Here is a 22,629-nt window from a genome sequence, read left to right on the forward strand (position 1 = left end):
CATTACCAGTCAACTGTATATCAAATCTTATTCTCCCAAAAGTTTACCCCACTTTTCTTCACACCAGTATTTTTTTAAGTCTGGTGTGCCCTTAACTCTTTACAGATCCCAGCCTTCTTCCTTTACATAATACTTATTCTGTACCATGCCTGGTAGCAGCTTATAGCTTCCTACCATGTTTATATTAGAAAATAGTTTGCTTCTATTTGGCTCCTTTAATTTTGCATTACTTCTGTTTGGCTTTTGCCTTTCATTGGTATCTTATCGTATTCTTCTACAGGTACAAAGAGAACCCATTTCTTTGTCAGTGACTCTTGAGATGGGCAACAGAGTGCAGAATTTCCAGCCGCAGTCAGTGTATGCCTATGACTACTATGAGCAAGGTAAAGCTAAATTTGGTTATGAACAGTTTCACTGTAGTTGAGTTTAAGAGGGACACAATGGGGATTAATGTTATGTGTAAAAACAAACATGTTCCCTTCAGGTTTTTTTCATGTGGTTTTCTGATCTCTCTTACAGATGAGAATGCAGTTGCTGGGGTCAGGCACCCGTGCTCTCTCTAGTAAGCTTTCAGGTAATGTCATGGCAGCCACTCTTGACTTTAACCAATGTAACCCTGAGGATAAGATCTCCAACAACACCAAAACTCATTATACATGTTATCTTCCTTGGAATGAAAGCCAAGCTGAAGTGTTTTGAGTGTGTAGGCCCCAGAATGTTTGGTTTGATATTTGATGATAATGGCACTAATGTCATCAAATATCAGACCATAGATTCTGGGGCCTACACACTCAAAACACTTCATCTTGACTATAGTGAGTTTTGGTGTTGTAGGAGGTCTTATGCCACACTTTAACAACCAATCATAATCAAAGAGCAGATGTTTCTTGAAGTATCATGGAAATATTTCTGCTCTTAGTACTTGTGAAAAGTGTTACAGGCTCTATTATCAGCCAGTTAACTCATTCCATAGAGCAAACGCCTCAGCCATTAAAGGAAGTTCCATTGTTCTTATATGTCCACCTCTTACATGTCAAGCAACATTTAAAACCAGGTTAAAAATTACATGACTGATACATTGGATTAATCAGCAAGGATTATAGATTACAATTTTGTTCTGGATCCATCAAAGTTGATCAGATCCTATAGTATTAGATCAATTCAGAACACATTCTTCTGAATCCATCTTATAGTGACTGGTCTTCAAAGAATACTTTCATTTGATAAATATTAATCAACATCAATGTCTATGGATTAATTGAGTACTTTTTTTAAAAAAAAAAAAAATCAATACCCAAGGTCTTCTATGGGATTCAACATCCTAAACCAATTATAATTTTGTCTGGTTTGGGATCAAATCTTGAAGGTTCTAGCAATGATATATATGGACGATTTATTGAATCAATAAAAATGATCTGCTCCATTTCCGAATGAAACTTTGATCAATCTGCACTTTAATAACATGATGTTATCTTCTGAATCTTTCACCTTGTTTGGCCCTTTATAGAAGTGGATCACACATGCCTGGTCTATCAGCCATCAGTGAATGAAACAGAGGAAACATTGGTTATTCTGACTCTGGGATACTACTACTACTACTACTACACACTAGAAAACATTGCTCACCTGCACACCAACTTTTCAACTTGAACAAGATTTGTCAAGGAATAAATAACTGATAGTTTCCTCTCTATTTTTTTATCTGAAATAAATATGTCCAAGTAATTAAAGAATGTGATTTTTGGAGGACTGGAGATCTGAAGAATTGACATTCCTTTAGTAGTGGGTGGGTCAAAGAAAAATAATAAAACTATGTCTAACACTAATCCATATTTGTTCAGTCTTGATGTACATCCACCTTAACTTTTTAGGCAAGCTATGTTTGTAGTCCAGCTACAGCCAACTAAAGTGGTGCTGGTTATGAGGTTATATGGTCAGTTGATCATGGTCAAAGCATTATGGTCATAGCTTTTGGGCAAGTAATGTTTGAAATCCAGTTACAGCCAACAAAAGTGGTGCTGGTCATGAGGGTATATGGTCAATTGACTCATCGGTAATATAAACAGGACCACTTTGATCATGTAAGGTAGACAATAAAGTTAGCAAGCAAAAAATCTTGTCATTTTCAACTCATTGCTGGAAACAAACAAGACAACCCTTTTTTAAGACCCCACAAGAAAGAGACAATACCACTAAAGATTTAAGTTTTTATGAAAAAACATCCATAAGTATTTAAAGCAAAACAAAATTAGTATTAATGTAAATGTAATGTGAAGCTCTTCCTGGAATAAGGAAAACAATTAAAAACATAAGTAGAAAAGTAAGACAACACGGCTGAGGGAAGTGGACAATCATGAAAGCAGCTTAGGTTTCGAGGAAAAGGTGGTGAAACTTCCACCTATCTATCAATTGTAGGGGGCTTGGCCACAGAAATATGTATTTGATTTTTCCATTAATTTTCATATAGGAGTCCAAATATGATGCAAACATTAGGGCTGTGTGTCATGTGATGCTGCTGGAGAGAAGTAATGAGGGTCATTGAAACGAGAATAGTGGTTGGTGGTTGGAAGCAGAGGGGCAGAATTGTAAATGAAGCCATCAAGAAGTGGAGCCTGAAAGAGGGAGAAGTTATAGGAAAAAGGTTAAATAACCAAAGGGATTGGTGTGTAAATAAGAGAGGTACAATTAAAGAAGAGGTGATGTCTCTCATGTACCGATTGCCATTTTGTAGTCCAGAAGGAATTTTTTCCCCCTCTGAGGAAAATTGCTGAGGCTTCAGATGGGGTTGATATATTTTAAATAATGTGGGGTTATATAGAATATGCTGGAGTTGTGATGTGTTTCATACAATACAATACATAGGCAAGGTGCTTTCTTTGCAGAAGGTGAATTGGCAACCAAGAAAATTCAGACGAACTTTGGGGTCCCTACAGGCCATCATATTGTTCATTAGAAGGAAATACCAAAATGGCTCTGTTTTAAAGTGGGTGAAACCAGAAAGTGTGGGTGTGGCTTATAATTGTGGGAGTGGTGTATTTTTAGCACACCATGCTACGTGGGGCACACATAGCATCCCTCCACTTTTTTCACCCCAATTCTAGCACTGATCCAATGTAAAAAGAACATTCCTTCAGGTAAAGGGAACAAAATGAAAGTCATGTGGTCAGAAGTGAAGTTTCAATTAAAAGGAATATTATTGATATGTATTTTCTGAAAGGAATATTATACCTTTCCGCTCTTCATGCACTGAACCCGGATTTTCAATTGACGGGTGACAAGGACCTGTATGGTCAGAAAGAGAGTGTTCATGTGAAATTCATCTCAGTGGGCAGAAATGTCAGGTGTTTTACCAATATACAAAAGATAAGGGCTTCTAAGGTTCAGTCTCTTTGGACCCTACTTACTGGATGGGGTATATGGTGCTAAAAGTCTAGGAAGGAAGGCCTTAGAAGAAGAACACAACCTATAAGGTGGTACTAGATACTGGTAAATACAATGAAAAGTGTTTGCCGGCCATGATGTCTTCTCTGTGCAGTAGGAGCCAATTGGAAGTTAACTTAGAGTGTCACCATGATTAGGCATAATGCATCCCTAAACTTTGGATCCCCTCACACCAGGTCTTGAATGAGAATTAAAATAGGCCCTGGCATTACAGGTACACAGAGGCCCAAACAGCCCCCACCAGCCCACTAAATACTGACTTTCTATGGCACCTTATGGGAGCCCCTCTGGCATTTGCCAGACCCACAGATTGCCAGTCCGGGCCTGCCTCACACTAGCTCATGTAATGGTACTACAGTTGGTTGTAACTAATACCCTGCCTGTAACACAAAAAAAAAGTATTTACCTTTTTCCTCAGGACACAGTGGTGGTGGCTCTCCAGGTGCAGCTGCTTTATGTACTAGCATGGGGCCAATAACTAAATCAGGGTGATGCAGCTTTAGAAAATGCAGAGATATGGTGAAGAAGAGTCCTACTACAATCTGTTTTCTGCAAATGAACAACAAAAGGAGTGTAAATTGGCCAATATCATTAGCTTGTTGTTGTACTGTCACCATGTTGCCTTCCTTTGCCAGTCTTGCCTTACTGTCACCATATTGACTTGACAGTTTTTCACTCTTTTTAATGACTCCTACTATGTTTTGGGCCTGGAGCAGTTGGTGAAAACCTCTTCAGCATCCATGCAACTTTTATCCATGTCCCTCTGTAGCCTACATCAGGGCCAGAAGTGCCTAGACAAGATATCATTGTAAGGAATCATTTAGACTCTGTTACCAATATGGTTGCCACTTGGAGTTCATTGTGTCTGTTGGTATGTTGTATGCACTCCTTATATCTTCAGCAGAATGTGGGTTACAGTGGACATTTTATACTCAGCTTGGGTTATCACCATAAATGTAGAGGAGGAGTATATTTTATCACATCTTCACACACACACACACACACTTGTGCGTGCAGTTGTCTGCTCCATAGGTTGTTAAACAAATCCACCTACATTTTAGCAGTCAACAATGCAGCAATTATGTGGGAATTAATTACATGTTGGGCAACCACTGAACCTTCCATAGGGAGTTAATTACTAACCAAGTCGTTAACTCTCAAGTCCTTACTGGTGATAGTGACTGTAGCACTATGATGCTACAGACCCTCTGACATTCCTAGTTGGGGGTTATGTGTGCACGGTTTACTGTCTCTCGTTATTTGTGCTACTACAGAATCTGTAGCCCTAAAAATCAGTCAGGTTCTGGGCACTCAACTAAAAAGCACAGGGCATAAATTAATTTACATGTGTGGGATCTATTACTGAATCTGATTTCTGGATAATAATATTTTAATTTAGACATCCTATACCAATACAAGTCTGCCCCACCTTTACGTCCTACTTTAGGTTACAAAATATACAAGTGAAGTTTTTCCACATTTCCAAAAACATTTTGGTTGTGTAGATACCCGCCCCATGTGAAGCCAAAGGCCCAGACTGGCAATCTGTAGATTCTGGCAACTGTCAGAGGGGCTGCTCCCTCAGGGCCCCGCCGGCAGCTCACGCGCCAATGTCTTATACGCCAGGACCCGTCCCCCTCTAGTTACCCGTCCCCCTCTAAGGGCCCGAAGGCTCAGTATGGAATGCGGACCAAGGAGGAGGCAGTTCAACAAACAAAGTTCAAGGTACAAAAGGGTTTGGCAATAGAATGGTCAGAATCCAGGCAGAATAGGGTCAAAACGATTAAACAGGCAACGGTCGGTACACAGGAATCAATAAACAATACTAGAATCACACCCAGGAATGCACAAAGCGAAACCTATATTTGGGCAATGTTGCAGTCTTCAGGCTCTTTTAAATAGGTCTCCTTTGGAGCCAAAATTGGACGTGATGACGTCATGACACTGACACTGGTGTTCAAACGCTGGCATCACAGTGCTGCGACCAGGAAGAACCATGTGGGATGACAGGGCACCGCCATCTTGGATCGAGGAATGGCGTCGGTGAGTTGTTTCCCTTACAGTAGGATCATAAAATAAAAACAGCATTTTGTGTTAAACTAAGAATTTCAATGGCTGAGGGGGAAAAAAAGCTCTGGATTTAGTACTAGATTTCATTCCAAACTGAAAGATATTAAAGGTATTCTGGGAAGGGGGACAGTGAATATGCAAGTAGGAAAAGTAATTGAGATAGTAGGTCAACAGAAAGAGCAGGGGACGGAGTCATAGTCAATGTTATAAGGAGAAATCATGACAATGGTGGAGAAAATCAGAAAGTAGGATCAGTGGATTGAAAAGACTAGGGAGTAGGAGACAGAGCATGGGAAAATAAATGTTAGTGAAAATGTTAGGAAGGTCTCTTAGAGCAGGGCTCAGTTAGGTTACCTGTCTGTGTAAGGAACTCCCAGAGGGGCTGTGGGTGCTGCCTGTCACTGCAAGTAGCAAAGGGAGACCAAGCGACTGACAGTCTAAAGTGATTGAGATAAGTCAGAAGGTCAGACAAGCCAGAGGCTGCTAAGCAGATATCCCTGGAGCGGAGAGTCAGAAGGGCTTAGTGGGAAGCCCAGAATATTCCAGAGTGTGGGAGCCTCCCTATATGCAGAGAACCCCAGAGTGGGGTAAAGTCTGGAGTGTGTGCTGTTGAATTGTGCTCCTTTGACTTTATGTTGAGAAGAGTTTGCTGCAATAAACCTGTGTTTTTGCGTGAAGACGTTGTGTCCCTGTTCCCTGCTACTAATCCTACATTTACCTGCATACAATAGATAATTTTTCCTAAAATTACATGTACACACAGCCAGCTTGTCACAGTAGCCAAATAAAGAAACAGTGTCTTTAGAAAATACCAAAGCTAAGCTAAATAATAGAACTGCATGAGACCTTGCATGTCCATCTTAGTTAAGCACTTATACAAATATGTTTATGAAGATAACAAATACACCAATTGTATCTGCATTGTATCAGCCCTCTGACCCATATGCACAATCAGAGGCAAGAATATCTCCAGAATAGTTCCTCATCCAGCTCAAAAAACAGAGATAAATGCAGATTAGTGAACATTACTGCAACAGACACCCAACTGAATCTGTAACAAGAAACAGCCTGTGCTATTAAAATGTACTGTTATTAATCCTCTAACAAAAAAGGCTTTAGTATTAAGAAAGGTTATGTTTTTACTGCCAAATATCACTGTGTCATTCAGAAACCCTGCTGTTCAGCCAGTTCATCTATTCCATTTGCTTCTGCTCATGGACAGAATGTCCTGATCAAGGGTTCCAGCTCATCTGACGTTGCCCAAATCAAAGATCTGGAAGGTGTCAGAAAATTCATTGGTTTGTAAGCTTGATCTATCATCTATCATCATCACAACATACTCATTATTAATTTGGTTTGATAATAAAGGCATTACAAATACAGATACATCAATTAACCCTAGGTAATTAGAGTGACAATGATTGAGTCCTGGTTTTTATAAAACCTAATTCCTTATCCTCCTGCAGCATGGACACTGGTTTAGCTTGGGGGAATTTATTTGCTGGAGGGGTTGGACCACTACTTGTAGTCTATTGTTAAATATGGACTAAATGGTATAAGTTTCCAGATTTGTATAATGGAAAAGCTTGAGCTAATGGCATTGAATGATCAGTATCAAGTTATTGGTGTTACTGGGACATGGTTGTATGACTGGACATCACATAAATAAGGAGCAGCTCCATCAAAGGTCAGGATGTTCTTTCTTAGCTCACTTTGACTTATGGTGGACATGCATGGGTCAGTAAAACCAGACTGATTTGGCAGCTTATTTGCCCATGTATGGTGGCCTTCAGCAGGCTTCCCCGACCAATATCTGGCTGTAAATCAACTAGATATTGATCAGGCAGGTTTCAAAGTCCCATCTAGGCGAGGACAAGATCAGCTTGTTGATGTGGTCTTCAATCTGACCACCTATATCTCCTTCATTGTGATCTGATCATCCCACAACTGGATCAGACCTATATCGCTCACTTCAAGTTAGGGTTATCAGTAAAAGTTCACCTGAACACAACTTTTGTGCTGCAGATTGAAATTACCAGTTTTCTTGTGTTTTTCCTCTGAAACATCATCATTACATAAACACCAACATACTATTTATGAATTCTGTCTTGGTTATATAGTTAATTTGAGATGATAAAAGACAATCAATCAAGTTAAAGGGCATGTAACGGCAAAAAAATAAAATCCAATTTTTACTTTCTTTAATGAAAAATAAATCTATCTCCAATATACTTTGATTAATAAATGTGTACCGTTTTCATAAGAAACCTGACTGTATGTAGTGAAATTCTCCCTTCATTTACTGCTGTGGAAAGGAATTGTCAGATGGTCCCTAACTGCTCTGCAGGAAAACAATCATACTTATGTACAGCAGGGGGAGCCCCCACCTTACTTCCCAGCCATGCAGAACTCAAGCTTGTCCTGTATTGATAATTTATGACGATCCCTAAGCAGCCCAGATCACACTGAGCATGTGCACAATCTTGTCTTGCAAAGATGTATAACAAAGTTAAAAGATGACAGCCCCCTGTAGCCAACTTTGAAAGCATAAATCATTTGTTTGATTAGGCTTGTGGTGCAGTAAGTTAATGTTTATATTTAGTATACAAAATACAGCATTTCTAGCCTTATTCTATTTTAGACTTTCCTTGTCCTTTAAACCCCTCCAGATTATTCCCAGATATCTGAATATGCATACATGTATAGACTTATCAATGCACTCACATATATATATAACTGCAGATGTCAACATTACAATAGCCTTGGAAATGATACCTGTCAAAGAAGTCATCCACTTAACTCAGTTGACTAACTCAAAAACTCTTGGCATAACAAACCAGCTCAGTAGAAGCTTTTCGGCAACTCTTGGGAGGTTTAAAGAAAACAATGAACAAGTTGGAACACAGAGGAAGAGAGAAATTTCCCTAATGTTGCAATATCCAGAACAATTACAACACCTATCAAATACCAATGGCAGATAATTAGGGGACATTACTTTTTGCCAAGTACTGATAAACACAATAATGACACGGCCCTGCCTCTTAATTGCATTGTATTGTATGGAAGGTGTAACTGTTATAACATTTTATAATAAATCTTAACTTAATGCCATACAGGGTGCGACTTTTGGCTGAATATCACATGGGTCCTGCTTATGAGATGCTAATTGAGACTTTTGGCCCTGCAAAGGATCAGCTGATGATTCCTGAACATTTTTCCTAAACACCAGGCTAGCTACCAGCAGAAATCCTGGTTCAGCAGTATTTTATACAGTTCCACTAGAAGACTTCTTAAGTTGCCCATTTACAGTAAGTCAGACGTCTGGTAAGCAGTTTACTTTATCAATCCAATAACATTACCCTACTTAACTTTTAGTTAAAGGACAGTGTTGCACTTACCTTGTTCATCTGTGGTAACTCAAGTCTACCCAAGATAAGTACAAACACATCTGCACAAAGTGCACCATTATTTTTAATAACGAAAAGATATTGGGGCCAGAAGTCTAGAAACCATGAAGCGTCCTGTACAACCACAACCACAGTTGTTGGGAGAATCAACTCCATTCATGAATGGTCCAAAGCTGCTCCTTGCACGTCCATATGGTTCTTCTATGGTTCTGAATTGTGAGCATTTTCATGCATTAGAACCCTGGCTCCCATTGCAGCCTGGGTCACTATGTGCACTGCTCGGAAAAATCACATTCAGGCATAATGTTAATGTCAAGTGTTGGAAATCTAGAATACTGATTCACGGTGGTGTTGAAAATCATTGACAGCCATAATGGATTATAAAAATCTTAAGGTATATCAAGAGTGTAATAATAAAGCTATGTTACCATACAGCATAAATTCCTATAGGAAGATTATAAAAAAAAATATTATTTACTGCCAGAAAAGTACCAGTTTACTGTATATAATGTTCCATAAAAAATTGTAACACCTCATAAAAAACAGAGGTGTTCATCTGAGAATTTATTGAAAGGATTTCTTTAATGTATAAAGAACGTGATCCATGGCAGAACCAGGCAAAGCTATTCTGTCTGTGTATTATACAAATATGAATATTGGCTAAAGTTTCTGGCAATAAAATACTATTCCTGGCTGCTCTGATGTATTTTCTCAAAGTTAGAGGCTGTTGACATAGTCCTTACTCTAGTTACACTTTTCAGGGGTCAGTGCACCAACATCTGATAAAGAGACAAGAGCTGGCATGCAGATCCCAGGTATAGTTACCAAATATACCCATTTATCAACAGTCTCATCTTAGAGTTCTTTAAAACCAAGAATAAATTCATTTTCTCTAAAACCACGAATGCCATGAAAGTTATTCAAAGGTCTGAATTTAAAAAGCACAAATGAAAAAATGGGGAAAAAAAATGCTGAACAATGAGCTAAGAAAAACAAATAACTCAGAAATTCCAATTTCTGAATTCATTAAAAATGGTCCAATAGGAGCAGTGCAGCTCCCATAGGACCTTTTAGGCTTTTACTTGGCAAATTTTTGTATTCAAGTTTTCTGTGGTTTTTACACTTAATTAATCTTAGATTTTTAAAGTTTTAGAAAAAGAAAACAACATAGATTTTTAGGGATTTGTGTGAAAAATAGAAATTTGAGTGTTAGTATATAGGCCCCTAAGTAAATATGATTTCCTTTACTTCCGCATGGCAGCAGTCACTACTGGTTAATTTCCTTGCGCAGAGAAGGACAGGAAGATCAATAAAAGATACTCCCCAATTAATGATGGGCGAATTTCTCCCGTTTCGATTCGCTGGAAAATTCGCGAATTTGCCGAGAAATTCCCGAAAATGTGAAAAGTTTGCCGCCGGCAGCCTGCGACAATTCTGACGCCTGCGACAATTCTGACTCCCATTAAAGTCAATGGGCGCCTAGAATTGTCGCCCGCGTCGGAATTGTTGCAAGCATCAGAATTGTCGCAGGTGTCAAAATTATTTGGACGCAGGCTAATTTTCGCGGGCAAATTTTTATGGCAATTTCACAAATTTATTCGCCGGCCGCGAAACGTGGAAATTCGCAGCGAATTCTTGCCTGGCGAATAAATTCGCCCATCACTATCCCCAACTCCCTTACCCCATCTCTTTTTTCCTGTCCTTGCGAAGAATGGATTTCCCCTGTCGATCCGGTGTGGTATCTCGTTGCCCCACTGAAGCTGCCGGTTCACAGTATAGTCGGTAGGTGCCTTGTAGCTGGGTGGTGTGCAGTAAGACGCTCCAGGTGCAGTAAGACACTATTAAAGGTAAGCGGTTAGGGGTGTGAGCGGCGCAGTGACATCATCATTAGGCGCACCATAGGTTAAGTGCTGGGACAGACGAGTGGCGCTTGCTTCTGCTGCGGGAAGGTGTGTTTACAGCCTGAGCTGTTTGCTGTTTTGGGGAGCCTTTATGAAGTCAGGCAAGTGCTTACAAATGGATTCCCCCTATGGCTGCTTATATTTAACTCCTCTTTTGCAGAGTATGAGTTCAAGGAGCCACAGGTCTCGGTCATCCTCCAGTGGGTACATTTCTCAGAGAGTGTTCCTTGTTAGATCACCAAGGAGACATAGTCATCATTCCAGGAGCCATGGAACGGGAGTGCTCTGTATGTGACAACCCAGCGATGCATAACAAGAAGGTATGCCTAGTGTGCTGGGAGGCGATGGGTCCTAAAAGAGCAGAGGATTTCTATGAAGGACTGGTTTAAGGATTATATGTCAAAGTCATTGAAAGATCTAGTAGGAACAGTGATGGAAAGTGTACTGCAGAAGGTAGGACCCACTCCATCAGAAGTGGCTGATCCTAAGACGTCTACAGAGGATATTAGCCGTCAGCCAGAGGTAGCCAGTCAGCTAGTTCTGATGAGGATGATGATCTAATTGTTTTGGACGAAGATTCTGCATTTGACATGGATCTAGTGGAACCACTAATGAAAGCAGTCCGGAAAATCTTGGAACTGGAAAAAAATATTCAGTACCTAGACACCTTAAGAAGATGTACCCGTATGCTGAGGGGGATGTGAGCCGGTGGACAAGCCCTCCTAAAGTTGATGCTGCCATCACACGAGTAGCACGTAAGACCACATTGCCTGTGGATGAGGGAGTTTCACTCAAAGATCCAGTGGAAAGAAGCAGGATACATTGTTAAAGGAAGCTTATTTGGTTTTAGGGTTACTTTGTAAACCGATTGTGGCAGTGAAATGTGTGGCAAAAGCATCAGATATGGCTTCAAGGAATTGAAACAGAACTACAGGGTGGCATGGATAAAAGCAAAGTAGTTCGTCTGGTTGATTTTGTCACAGAAGCATCGCTGGATATTCTAAAGTTGGCAGCCAGAAATATGGGATATGTGGTGGCAGCCAGAAGAATGTTGTGGCTGAAACACTGTGAACCCAACCAAGTTTAATTTGTGCACACTTCCTTTTGAGGGTGAGTTGCTGTTTGGCCCAAAAGGGCCTTGTATGGGGCATGAAGCTTCTAAACATGTGATTGCGAGCTGGATAAAAGGATGTATCAAGAAAGCGTATTTAGTTAAGTCTATGCAGGCTCCCCATGTGAAGGCTCACTCCACTAGAATTGTGACAGTCTCTTGGCTCTTGGGCTTTCAAAGTTTAAGCCACTTTTGTTTGTGTTATAAGCTGGATGTTGTTTCTGCAAAGAAAGCTTCTTTTCCTCAGTTCAGCATAATAAATAATTCATTCCACCCAAAAGTCTGATTACTGCTAGGAGAATTCCCATTAGTGACTACTGCCATGCTGAAGAAAAGGAAAATGGGAAAATTCATAATCACCGTCATTTTTTTCCCCTGGACTGAAGTGTGGCAGTAGGCACAACCCCCAGGGCCGGATTCCTTGGGCAGGCGCTCGCACTCCCCCCCCCGACGCTTAAGCGACGGCAAACGGGGAACGCACAGGTCCCCATAATGCAGTGGGGCTGCATAGTGTCCCTAATTATTATTGAGCTCAGACAGGGTTAAGAGATGGAGTAAGGGAGTTGGGGAGTAACTTTTATTGATATTCCTGTCCTTCGAATGCGCAACGGAATTAATCCATTGGTGCCAGGAAAAGAAAATTATGGTAATTATGATAGAATTTTCCCTTTATATATGAGCAGTAGACTGGAAAGCAGTGGCGGAACTACTGGGGGTGCAGGGGGTGCGATTGGACCAGGGCCCGCACCACCTCAGGGCTAGGGATGTAGCGAACGGCGGAAAAAATGTTCGCGAACATATTCGCGAACTTGCGTCAAAAATGCGAACGGTTCGCGAACGTCGCGAACCCCATAGACTTCAATGGGAAGGTAAATTTTAAAAGCTAGAAAAGACATTTCTGGCCAGAAAAATGATTTTAAAGTTGTTTAAAGGGTGCAACGACCTGGACAGTGGCATGCCAGAGGGGGATCAAGGGCAAAAATGTATCTGAAAAATACATTGTTGACACAGCGCTGCATTTTGTGCTGTAAAGGGCAGAAATCACACTACGTCACTCAGGTGGTGTTTCTGGACACGGAATGTGAAAAAGCTCACACAGCTAGGTGGCACTTGGTTAAAGACTGGGCAAACAATGCCTGCAAGGGCAACGTATACAGTAGTGGATACGGAATATATTATTGCTGCTGTAAAAACATCACTCAGGTGATGTTTACGGACACGGAATTATTATTGTTATTATTTAGACAGAATGTGAAAAAGCACACAGCTAGGTGGCACTTGCATACCTCCCAACTGTCCCTCTTTTGACCACTCAACCCCCTGTCCCTCTTTTGTACTGGAAAGTCCCTCTTTTCTCTGAACTGAACAGCCAGAAAAAAAACAGTTTCTAACTTAATTAGCTTTTGGCAGAGAGCTCAGAACAGCTAACAGGTGCAAATAAGATACTTTGTAACAATTTTGACTCTGGTTGGTGCTGGTAGTGGTGAACTACTAAGAGGAGCAGCACACCAGTCCCTCTTTTCTCTGAACTGAACAGCCAGAAAAAAAACAGTTTCTAACTTAATTAGCTTTTGGCAGAGATCTCAGGAGGAGCAGCACACCAGTCCCACTCCCCAACACAGCTAGACTAATAGCACTGGGCTCTTACAGTAGCAAAGTAAAAAAAACAAAAAAGAAAATAAAAGCAGTCCTTACAAGGACTATTGGGTTATTACAGCAGTCAGCAGATGAGATCAGCAGCAGTGCCCACAGCAGCTACATACAGAGCACTGCAGTAGAAGGTAGATTACTAGTCAGCAAAGCTAACTAACCTAAACTCACCGTCCCTCAAATCCCTGCAGAGTTCTGTCCCTACAATACAGAGCAGTATCAAGTCGATTACTAGCCAGCAAAGTTACTATCAACTGTCCCTCAAATCACTAACAGCTCTCTCCCTACACTAGCTCTTCCAAGCACACACAGGCAGAATGAAAAAACGCTGCAGGGCTTCAGTTTATATATGGAAGGGGAGTGGTCCAGGGGGTGTGGGGGTGGTCCAGGAGGGAGAGCTTCCTGATTGGCTGCCATGTATCTGCTGGTCTGGGGTGAGAGGTCAAAAATAAGCACCAGCTAAGGCGAACCCAAATTGGCGAACATTCGGCGGACGCGAACAGTCGATGTTCGCGCGAATTAGTTCGCGGGCGAACAGTCCGCGACATCCCTACTCAGGGCCCCCGGCAGCTAGCGCACCAGGGCCGGCCTCTAGTTACATTACTGGTGAAAAGCCCAATTCTACTGTGCATGCGTCTGCCCCGGGAAATTTTAAGAAAGAGAAAGCCGAAAGAGGATCACTCCGTGGTGCCCTCTGGAACCCCGTGTTGGTGTAAATTTCTCCTTATAGGAGCACCGGCCCTTGGTTTCAGGTGAGTAAATACAATCACCTGGGGGTGCCTAACCCCCAAGTGGAATACAATTTTCCTTCTCCTTTAAGCAGAATATTGTCCACTCAGTAGACGAACAACAAGTGATTAATGAACTACATCAATATTCATTCATTAATATGAATGTATATACATTAATGGAGTACCTCTCCATTCCAACATGATAAAGGGTATTTTGCACCTTAAGTGCAGCTCCACCTAGTTATATAAATATATATAATACACAAAAGCCATGAATATGCTGTAAATTATATCCTTATAAACGGTGAGTTCTGATGTCATCAGTTATAAACGGTGAGTTCTGATGTCATTTCTGTCACATGACTCACTGAAATTTGTGTATTATAATAAATAAAGTGCCCCCAGTTGTAAAATATGAGGATATTAGAAGTTACCTCGGAGTTCCGTGACCTGTATAAAAACACTCGGGCTTCGGCCTCGTACTTTTATATGGACATGAAACTCCTCGGTAACTTATAATATCCTTATATTTTACAAGAGGGGGTACTTTATTCACTATATATCAGTTCTACACTTTCACAGGTACCAAGGCCATAAATAGAATCCATTTCTTTGTCATTTATGTTCCCCATACATTCCTACCAACCGTAGTCTGGTCTGGGCAGTATTCAAACTGGAACAACAGGGGCCCAAAAACCTTAGACCAGGGCTCCACTCTCAGTACTATTATTCTTCTTCTCCTCACTCAACCTCTATTCTCCTATTCTCTTTTCTTTACATACTATAATCCACTATTCTATTCTATTTAGCCTCTTTTTCTCATAGAAATAGGGAATGACAATGAAATAGGCCAAATGGTTAGCAGCATGAGAGACCACTGACACCGGGACTTTTCCTGGTATCCCGGTTGTCCAGTCCGACACTGGGTCTGGGTCCTAATTACAAGCTTAATTAAGATAAGGTATATTAATACATGTTCTATTAGTAGGAAGGAGTTGGTGGCACAGAAACCAGCAGAGACTGGCACTATGTTGCAACAGAGGCTTCTAATGTGTTTTTGGCCTCTGGATTTCATCGCTGGAGTGACCAATTAAGGTTTCTCATCAATAATGTAATAGCTACTATACTCACTTATAAATAAACTGCAATGTCACATCAGCCATTATGCCATTTTTTATTATATTCTGATTGTTCTTTAAACTGTTCTCTTCTATGCACCCTGTTGTGTTGCAGTATGGCCGCCTAGTGTATATAATGGTATGGCAACCAGTAACGTAAATGAAGGGGGACGGGCCCTGGTGCGGGACGTGCAGCCAGACCACCGCCCCCCACCGTACAAGATTATCTGCCCCGAAATCGGCCGATGCGGCCGGGAAATCAGCAGTGCGCGAGCTGCCGGGGGCCCTGGCCCAATTGCACCCCCTGCTCCCCCGGTAGTTCCACCACTGATGGCAACACTTAATTAGTTCTAGGAGGAGAGGTACTGTATGTGTATCTCTGTGCTTAGCACAATATGGAGCACTATATACATTAAAGGGAGCAGTGATAAATCTGGAGGTATGGGAGAGAAGGCAAGTATCCTGTAGGGTATGTAAGTACTAGAGAAAAATTTTCAGCTCCTATCAGATATAGAAAGGCAATAAAATGGAATGAAGGTTCACTGTAGCCGCACCTATATAATCCAACATTTATTATAACAATTATAATCCTGCCAGGGTAGGGCACCCAATAATACAAGACTGGCATCACTGACTGTATTACAAAATGTTGGCACAGACCCAAAGTATTTTCTGGAGAAATCTGAATTAAATGAAACATTTTATAGCATTCCAGGTTTGGGAGTTTCCATGATATTAAACCAGGTTTCCCAACCAGAGGTGTCTTTAGTGTTGCATATAGCAGGGAAGGCCCTGGGCCCACACAAACGGCATCATGAAGAGCAGAGCAGGGGGCATTGTGGTTAAAATTGGACAACAGTAGGACAAGGTGGGGAGATAATATGAGAGTTGCCAAACCTGCAACCCTATTGTCTTAGCTCTAACATTCAGCAACCACCAATATCTAAATACTGTCAGGATGTTCTGTGAGTTGCAGTTGAAAATCAATTGAAGTCTGGCTAATGAAACAATGGGGTCCCTCAAACTCTGTTTTGCCCTTCTCCCACCTCCACGTGCTAGCTTTATTTAAAATGTCAGCTACTGTAAGAAAACCTTTGTCTTTATGGGTCCAAGGCATTACAAAAGACAACAAAAGACAAGACACTGAGGAATCCTGTGAATTTGCAACAAATCCTGGGTTTTGTCAAAAAAAATATACTACTTGAAGGTGAAAAAGAAGGGATGGAGTCCCCTAGGTTTTTTGCACTTTGCTCCCTGCAAATAAAAGATAATGCTTTTCAATGTGTGTTGTAGAGAATCCCATGCTTGCTCAAGGGCTTGATTGGATTCATTTAATAGTATAGGGTGGCCATTTCCATTATTGAGGGATGTTTGGATTGGAAACCAAGGTAAATTCCAGTGTTTGTATTGCATCTAAGCCAGAAGTTGGGTTGTTACCGTATGCTCCAAGCTGGGAGTTACTCACACCATTGACATTCCTGTCTTTCCTATTTATTTCTCTGTTGAAAATTAAACATTTTCAGATATATAAATATTTTATTCCATGGCATTTTTGGATCTGCAGGCGTGAGTGAAACTCTAAAATTAGGCCATATATAAATACAATAAATGTAAAATTACAATAAAGTGACGAGTCTTGTGCATACGTGTATGTTTAGGTATTTGAGGCCAAAGGCATCAAGTAGCTTTTACAGTCCTTCACTCTGTCTGTCTATTCATTTGATGACAGTAAACAGGCTCCACCTGCTTACAATACATGCCATCATTACGTTGGGTTGCACCACATTGTGTAACATAATTAATGATGGTCTCATTCCTACCAGTTTATTAAGTCACTGGACTCTTGCCTGGGAATGATCTAGTGGTAAAAGCACAACCAACAATGTCTATGAATTGCACTTACACTTACAGTACATCAGTAGTAGCCGTGTACTGTATCTGTAACTATGTACCTGTAACTATTGTTAGAGTCCATACAAGTCCTTCCATGTGTCTTTATCAGTGGTACTCAAAAGCTGCCTGATCATGATCTAGCAGTAGATACTGAGGTGGTGGCTAATATAACCCAAAAGTAGAACATTGGTTTGAGACAACTCCATCACTTTTTAATTTAAAATCCACATGAGTCCTTCCATGTGTCTTTATCAGTAGTGCTCAAACGCTGCTGTAGGTCATGATCTACCAGTAGATATCGAGGTGGTGACTAGAAGAACCATAGAATAGAACATTGGCTAGAGACAACTCCATCAAATTTTAATTTAAAATCCACGTGAGTCCTGCCATGTCATCATCAGTGGTGGTCAAAAGTTGCTGTAGATCATCATCTACCAGTAGATACTAAGGTGGTGGCTAATAGAACCCAAGAGTGGAACATTGGCTAGAGACAACTTCATTCAGTTAATTCAGTAAAATATAAAAATAGGGATTTATGAAACTATGCAGACTCTATGAGAAGGCTATAAATCCAGAGTTAAACATAAAACATACATAGACCACTGAAAGTTAGGGAACTACTTCACCTACAAAATTCACCATAGTGTAATCTGTCACAAGAAGACACGTTGAAGTTGGGAGGACTAGCTTTCAATGTTTTGCCAAACCTTAAATAATAAAATGTCCAGTGTCCCAGGAACCCACAGGGGAACATAGGGACTTAGGGACATGACATGATTTAAAAGGGTGCTTCATCATTTCCTTTTCCCCTCTTTGTTCTGATTGGTTGTTTTGGAAAAATACATCATGGCCAGTTGGGCAGATTGAAGAAATACTCGGCTGGGTAGCATTTTCTGTTTAAGGCAGCCAAGTGAAGCATTCGACCCTCTCTCCCTGTTGCTGGTATTTCGGAACAGTAATAAATTGGGGGTGGAAGAGTCTGATCCAATGGCTATGTCTGGAAGGGAATTTTGGGATTAATGATAAGCTTGCAGTTCTGGCACCTCATGGGTAGATGTACACCCAAGGAGGTGGATTTAGTTGGGGGAGGAGGAGCTTTGGCAGGTTGTGGCACAGGATTTAGATTGGACTGTTAAATAGCTGTTAGGGTTATAGGTTTATTTACCAGTTCCGTGTTTGAGATACAAACAATCACGTTATGTTTTGCTATGTGTATTACAATACATGCATTAGATATGCATCATATTTCATGCAATAGTGTAATTGTTCTTAATAAATGTTCTGCGCTCTCTTCATGGCAAACAACCTGTAGTCCTATCCTGCTACTGATGGAAATATTGCAAACTGTTTTCCACCTTTTTTTTGGTGCTACAGAAGTCCTGTGCCTCCGCTACATGGGAGAGCAGGTACACTATAATTTGGCGTGCCTCTACCCAGGGTCAGGACAATAATACCCCTCCCTGGGAACTTCTCTGATCCAAAATTACACACAGAGGAAAGGTGGATAGGTTTATCCACAGGACACTGTACCTTTAAATAACTTTGATCGACTTTGCGAACTCTACCATAAGACTCCTAACAAACAATGATAAAAATAACCTACTAAACCAACTCTGGAAACATAAAACCAAAAAACACTCAACTTCATATATTTACCAAACTATTAAACCATTAATAGACTTGGACAATGAAAATAAACCCAACTTCAATTGGATTATGGAGATACCTAACACCACAGAATCAGATATCTTGAAACAACACGCTAAAATTATGACGCTTCTTCCGGCAAGCAGATATCAGGAAATGTCGTTGCAAATTCTCCACAACTCATAACCCCGATTAAAAGATTTAAGATGGGAAACCTCCCCTCAGACGAATGCTTAAAATGCCGCACTCCTGAAGCGAACTTAATACATACCATATGGTCATGTCCTTTAATGCAAGTTTTTTGGAAGGAGGTCATTTCATATGGTGCACAGATGATTGGGAAATCCCTCCAACTACACATAGAATGGGCTTTATTTAGCAACACTACTTCATTCACACAAACTACTAAAACCGAAAAGCAGCGGCCAGGAAAACAATACTGCAACAATGGCTACACACTACACCTCCACCACTACTGTTGGTTAAACAGAAACTACACTACATTTTCCATATGGACTGGCTGGAAACTTGTACTAAAAAAGAACATAATACATCTAAATTCTTTAATACCTGGTCGACTTACATAACACACCTCCCACAACGAATCAAATGCCTCACAGTCTACACCTTTAGGCACACCTCATGGTACGACATGGAAGCCTTGAAGGACCACCCTTTGATCATGGAATCATCCCAATATCTAGCAACGCTACAACAGGAACAATTGCAGCCTGACATTGCGCCTCCCAGAACTCATCAGACTAACAGATTGCTAACCTCTTATTTAAACTAATCTTCGTTGGACCCCCCCCCATGCTATGTTTTGAACTGTATATCATGATCACTATAATGCCTGCTTCATAGAAATATGTGCAGTTACTTCATGTGATTATACTTTGTTATCGTATCATAAAAACAAGTTATAAAAAAAAAAAATAACTTTGATCGATACAGTGTGCCATCCGGGAGCAATTTCACTTAAGTTGTTGTTGTTTTCTCTGCAGTGCAAATTCACTTGATTTCGCTAAATCCCCAGCTGCATGCAGTACAAGAGACGGTAAGTGCATGTTACCTTCCCACTGGCAGCATGGAAGCCATACTGAATTTAGCATTAAAGGGGTGGTTTACCTTTAAGTTAACCTTTAGTATGTTACAGAATGGCCAGTTCTAAGCAATGTTTCAATTGGTCTTCGTTGTTTATTTTCTATAGTTTTATAATTATGTCTTTTTCTTCTGACTCTATCCAGCTTTCAAATAGGGGTCACTGACCCCATCTAAAAACAAATGCTCTGTAAGGCCACACATGTATTGTTATATACTTTTTATTACTCATCTTTCTATTCTGACCTTTCCTATTCATATTCCAGTCACTAATTAAAATGTATGCATGGTTGCTAGGGTGATGTGGGCCTTAGCAACTAGATAGCCACATTTGCATAATGGAGAGCTACTGAATAAAAATATACAAAAAAAGCACAAATGATAAAAAATGAAACTCAATAGCAAATTGTCTCAGAATATCACTCTGTACATCATACTAAAATGTACTTGTACAAACCCTTTGCTCTTGCTATAGGGGTGCCATACTGAATTTATGAATCATGTGCATAAATGCAGATTATGTACTTTAGGTAATACAGTATTTGTATATATGAAGTAATCTGCTGTTTGCAATGAGCTTTGTCTAAGCCCTAAGAATGTGTTCTTTTTATTTTTCAGTATCCTACCATTTACTTATTGCTAAGTACAACAAATCATATTCATTCTTTTCTTTATGTAACACCTATTTGGGCCATACAGGGTTAATTCACCAGCTAGTGCACTAGAGCATGGGTTACACGCGACTCTTACACTTCAGGTTAGGGCCTTCGCTATATGGAAGTGTAGGGCCCTATAGGGATACAGGCCCTATAGAGTTAATCTTTTCACCATTTCCTTGGGTTATTGGGTAGAATCCCTGCTACAAAATAACCTTTACAGTGATAGGCTGAGAGATTTGATGACACTGCTCTGACTCACTCCTATATAGTGTGTGTGCAGGGAGTGGCCACTTCCTCTTTCTCCTCTGGGTGCTGATCCAGCTGGGTGAGCTCAGAGGGACTGAGTGCAATAGGCCCAGAAGAAGTCATGTGACCAAGTCGGGGACCAGGTAACCCCGTGAATGAGGAACAGATACACTAGGGCAGACTTGTCATAGGGGCAAATTCACTAAGATTCGTAGTTGCGCCAGGCGTAACTTCGCCGCACTTCGCCAGGCGTAGTTTCGCCAGCGCTCCGCAAATTCACTAAAATCCAAAGTTGCGCACAGGGGTAGCATAAGTTTGCGAAGTTGCGCTAGCGTTGATTCGCTAAGCGAAGCGAAGTTACACTAGCGATGGTTAATTTGCATATGGCGCCAAATTCAAATTTCAATGGAGGAATACGTATCAGCACTACAAATGCCTGGGAAACCTTCAAAACATCAAATAAAATTTTTATTTTGCCCTACACATGTGCCCACTGTATAGTTAAGTTGCCATGAGTCAGGAAATGTAGGGGGGAAGGAGGGGAGCCCCAAAAAATTGTTTTGATCTTTTTCAGCCTATCACCCATAATATAGAAAAAACACCAGCGTTTTTTGGGACTTAGAAAAAATTTGAACTTTTTTTGAAGCAATCCCTATCTACTCTATTGCGCTTCGCCTGGTCTGAGGTGGCGAAGGAAGTCTGGCGTAAAAGGTAGCGTTCAGTACACTGCGCGCGTTAGTGAATAAGGGTGCGAAGTAACACTAGCGAATTTACGCTAGCGTTCGTTAGTGAATTTGCGAAGTAACGAAAATGCCCAACCCTAGCGAATTGACGAGAGAAAGAGCAGCTGAAGCTCCAACAAGGATTTGCAGTAAGGGAGGAGCTTCCCAGAGGCTCTGTGTGTTGCCTCCAGTCAGGGACCTCAGTGAAGAGGGACTGTAGGGTACAAGCTGCTTCCTGACAACTTCCAGGAGGGAAAGGTTGTACTGCATTTGCATGTGTACTCTCTGTGTGAGCCTGTCTTGTTCTGTGTGACCTCTCAATATGCTGTTTTCCTCAATCTCCTGTGTGACTACTGAAACCTGTGGTCACTTGCCTCGTGCATAGTAAATAAACCGTTCCTGATTGTTAAGAACCTCCTGGCGCTGTTGTTTTTGTGTGCACAGTAGCCTGGGGGGGATGTAGTTGCACTACACCATAGAGGGAACACTTCCACTTAGCGAAGGCCCTGCCCTGGGTGTAAGTCGTGTGTAACCTATGCTCTAGTGTTCTAGCTGGTGGATTAACCCCGAGTGGCCCAAATAGGTGTTACAGAAGATTAAAGGTGTGGTGTAGTGTAACTACAACTCCCACAGGCTACTGTGCAATAACAAAAGACTTGGGCGCCAGGAGGTTCTTGCAGTAAAACAGAACAAGGTTTATTACTCTGCACGAGGCAAGAGACATCAGGTTTGTACTCAGGCGGGAGTTGAGGCAACAGCACATAGAGAGGTCACACAGATCTGCAGGCAGCTCACCTAGAGCAGACACAGGCGTTTCATGAGGAAGAGCCTCCATTAGGCATTTGCAGAATTCACACACATTCCCTCCTGGAAGTTGTCAGGAAGCAGCTTGTACCCTACAGTCCCTCTTCACTGAGGTCCCTGACTGGAGG

At 41.1% G+C, this 22,629-nt stretch overlaps 1 protein-coding gene across 1 annotated transcript in view; it reads left to right on the plus strand.

Moving 5' to 3' along the window:
* The window catches only part of LOC108695710 (ovostatin), a 35,629-nt gene extending 33,803 nt beyond the window's left edge, over nucleotides 1-1,826 (plus strand). The window contains exons 34-36 of the mRNA XM_041570165.1: nucleotides 281-383; nucleotides 520-574; nucleotides 1,508-1,826. Coding sequence (XP_041426099.1) covers nucleotides 281-383; nucleotides 520-563 — 147 coding nt within the window. The 3' untranslated portion in view covers nucleotides 564-574; nucleotides 1,508-1,826. The remainder of the gene's footprint in view (nucleotides 1-280; nucleotides 384-519; nucleotides 575-1,507) is intronic.
* The last annotated feature ends 20,803 nt before the right edge of the window (nucleotides 1,827-22,629 follow it).

Source organism: Xenopus laevis, chromosome 7L (assembly GCF_017654675.1).
Source record: "Xenopus laevis strain J_2021 chromosome 7L, Xenopus_laevis_v10.1, whole genome shotgun sequence".
NCBI lineage: Eukaryota > Metazoa > Chordata > Amphibia > Anura > Pipidae > Xenopus > Xenopus laevis.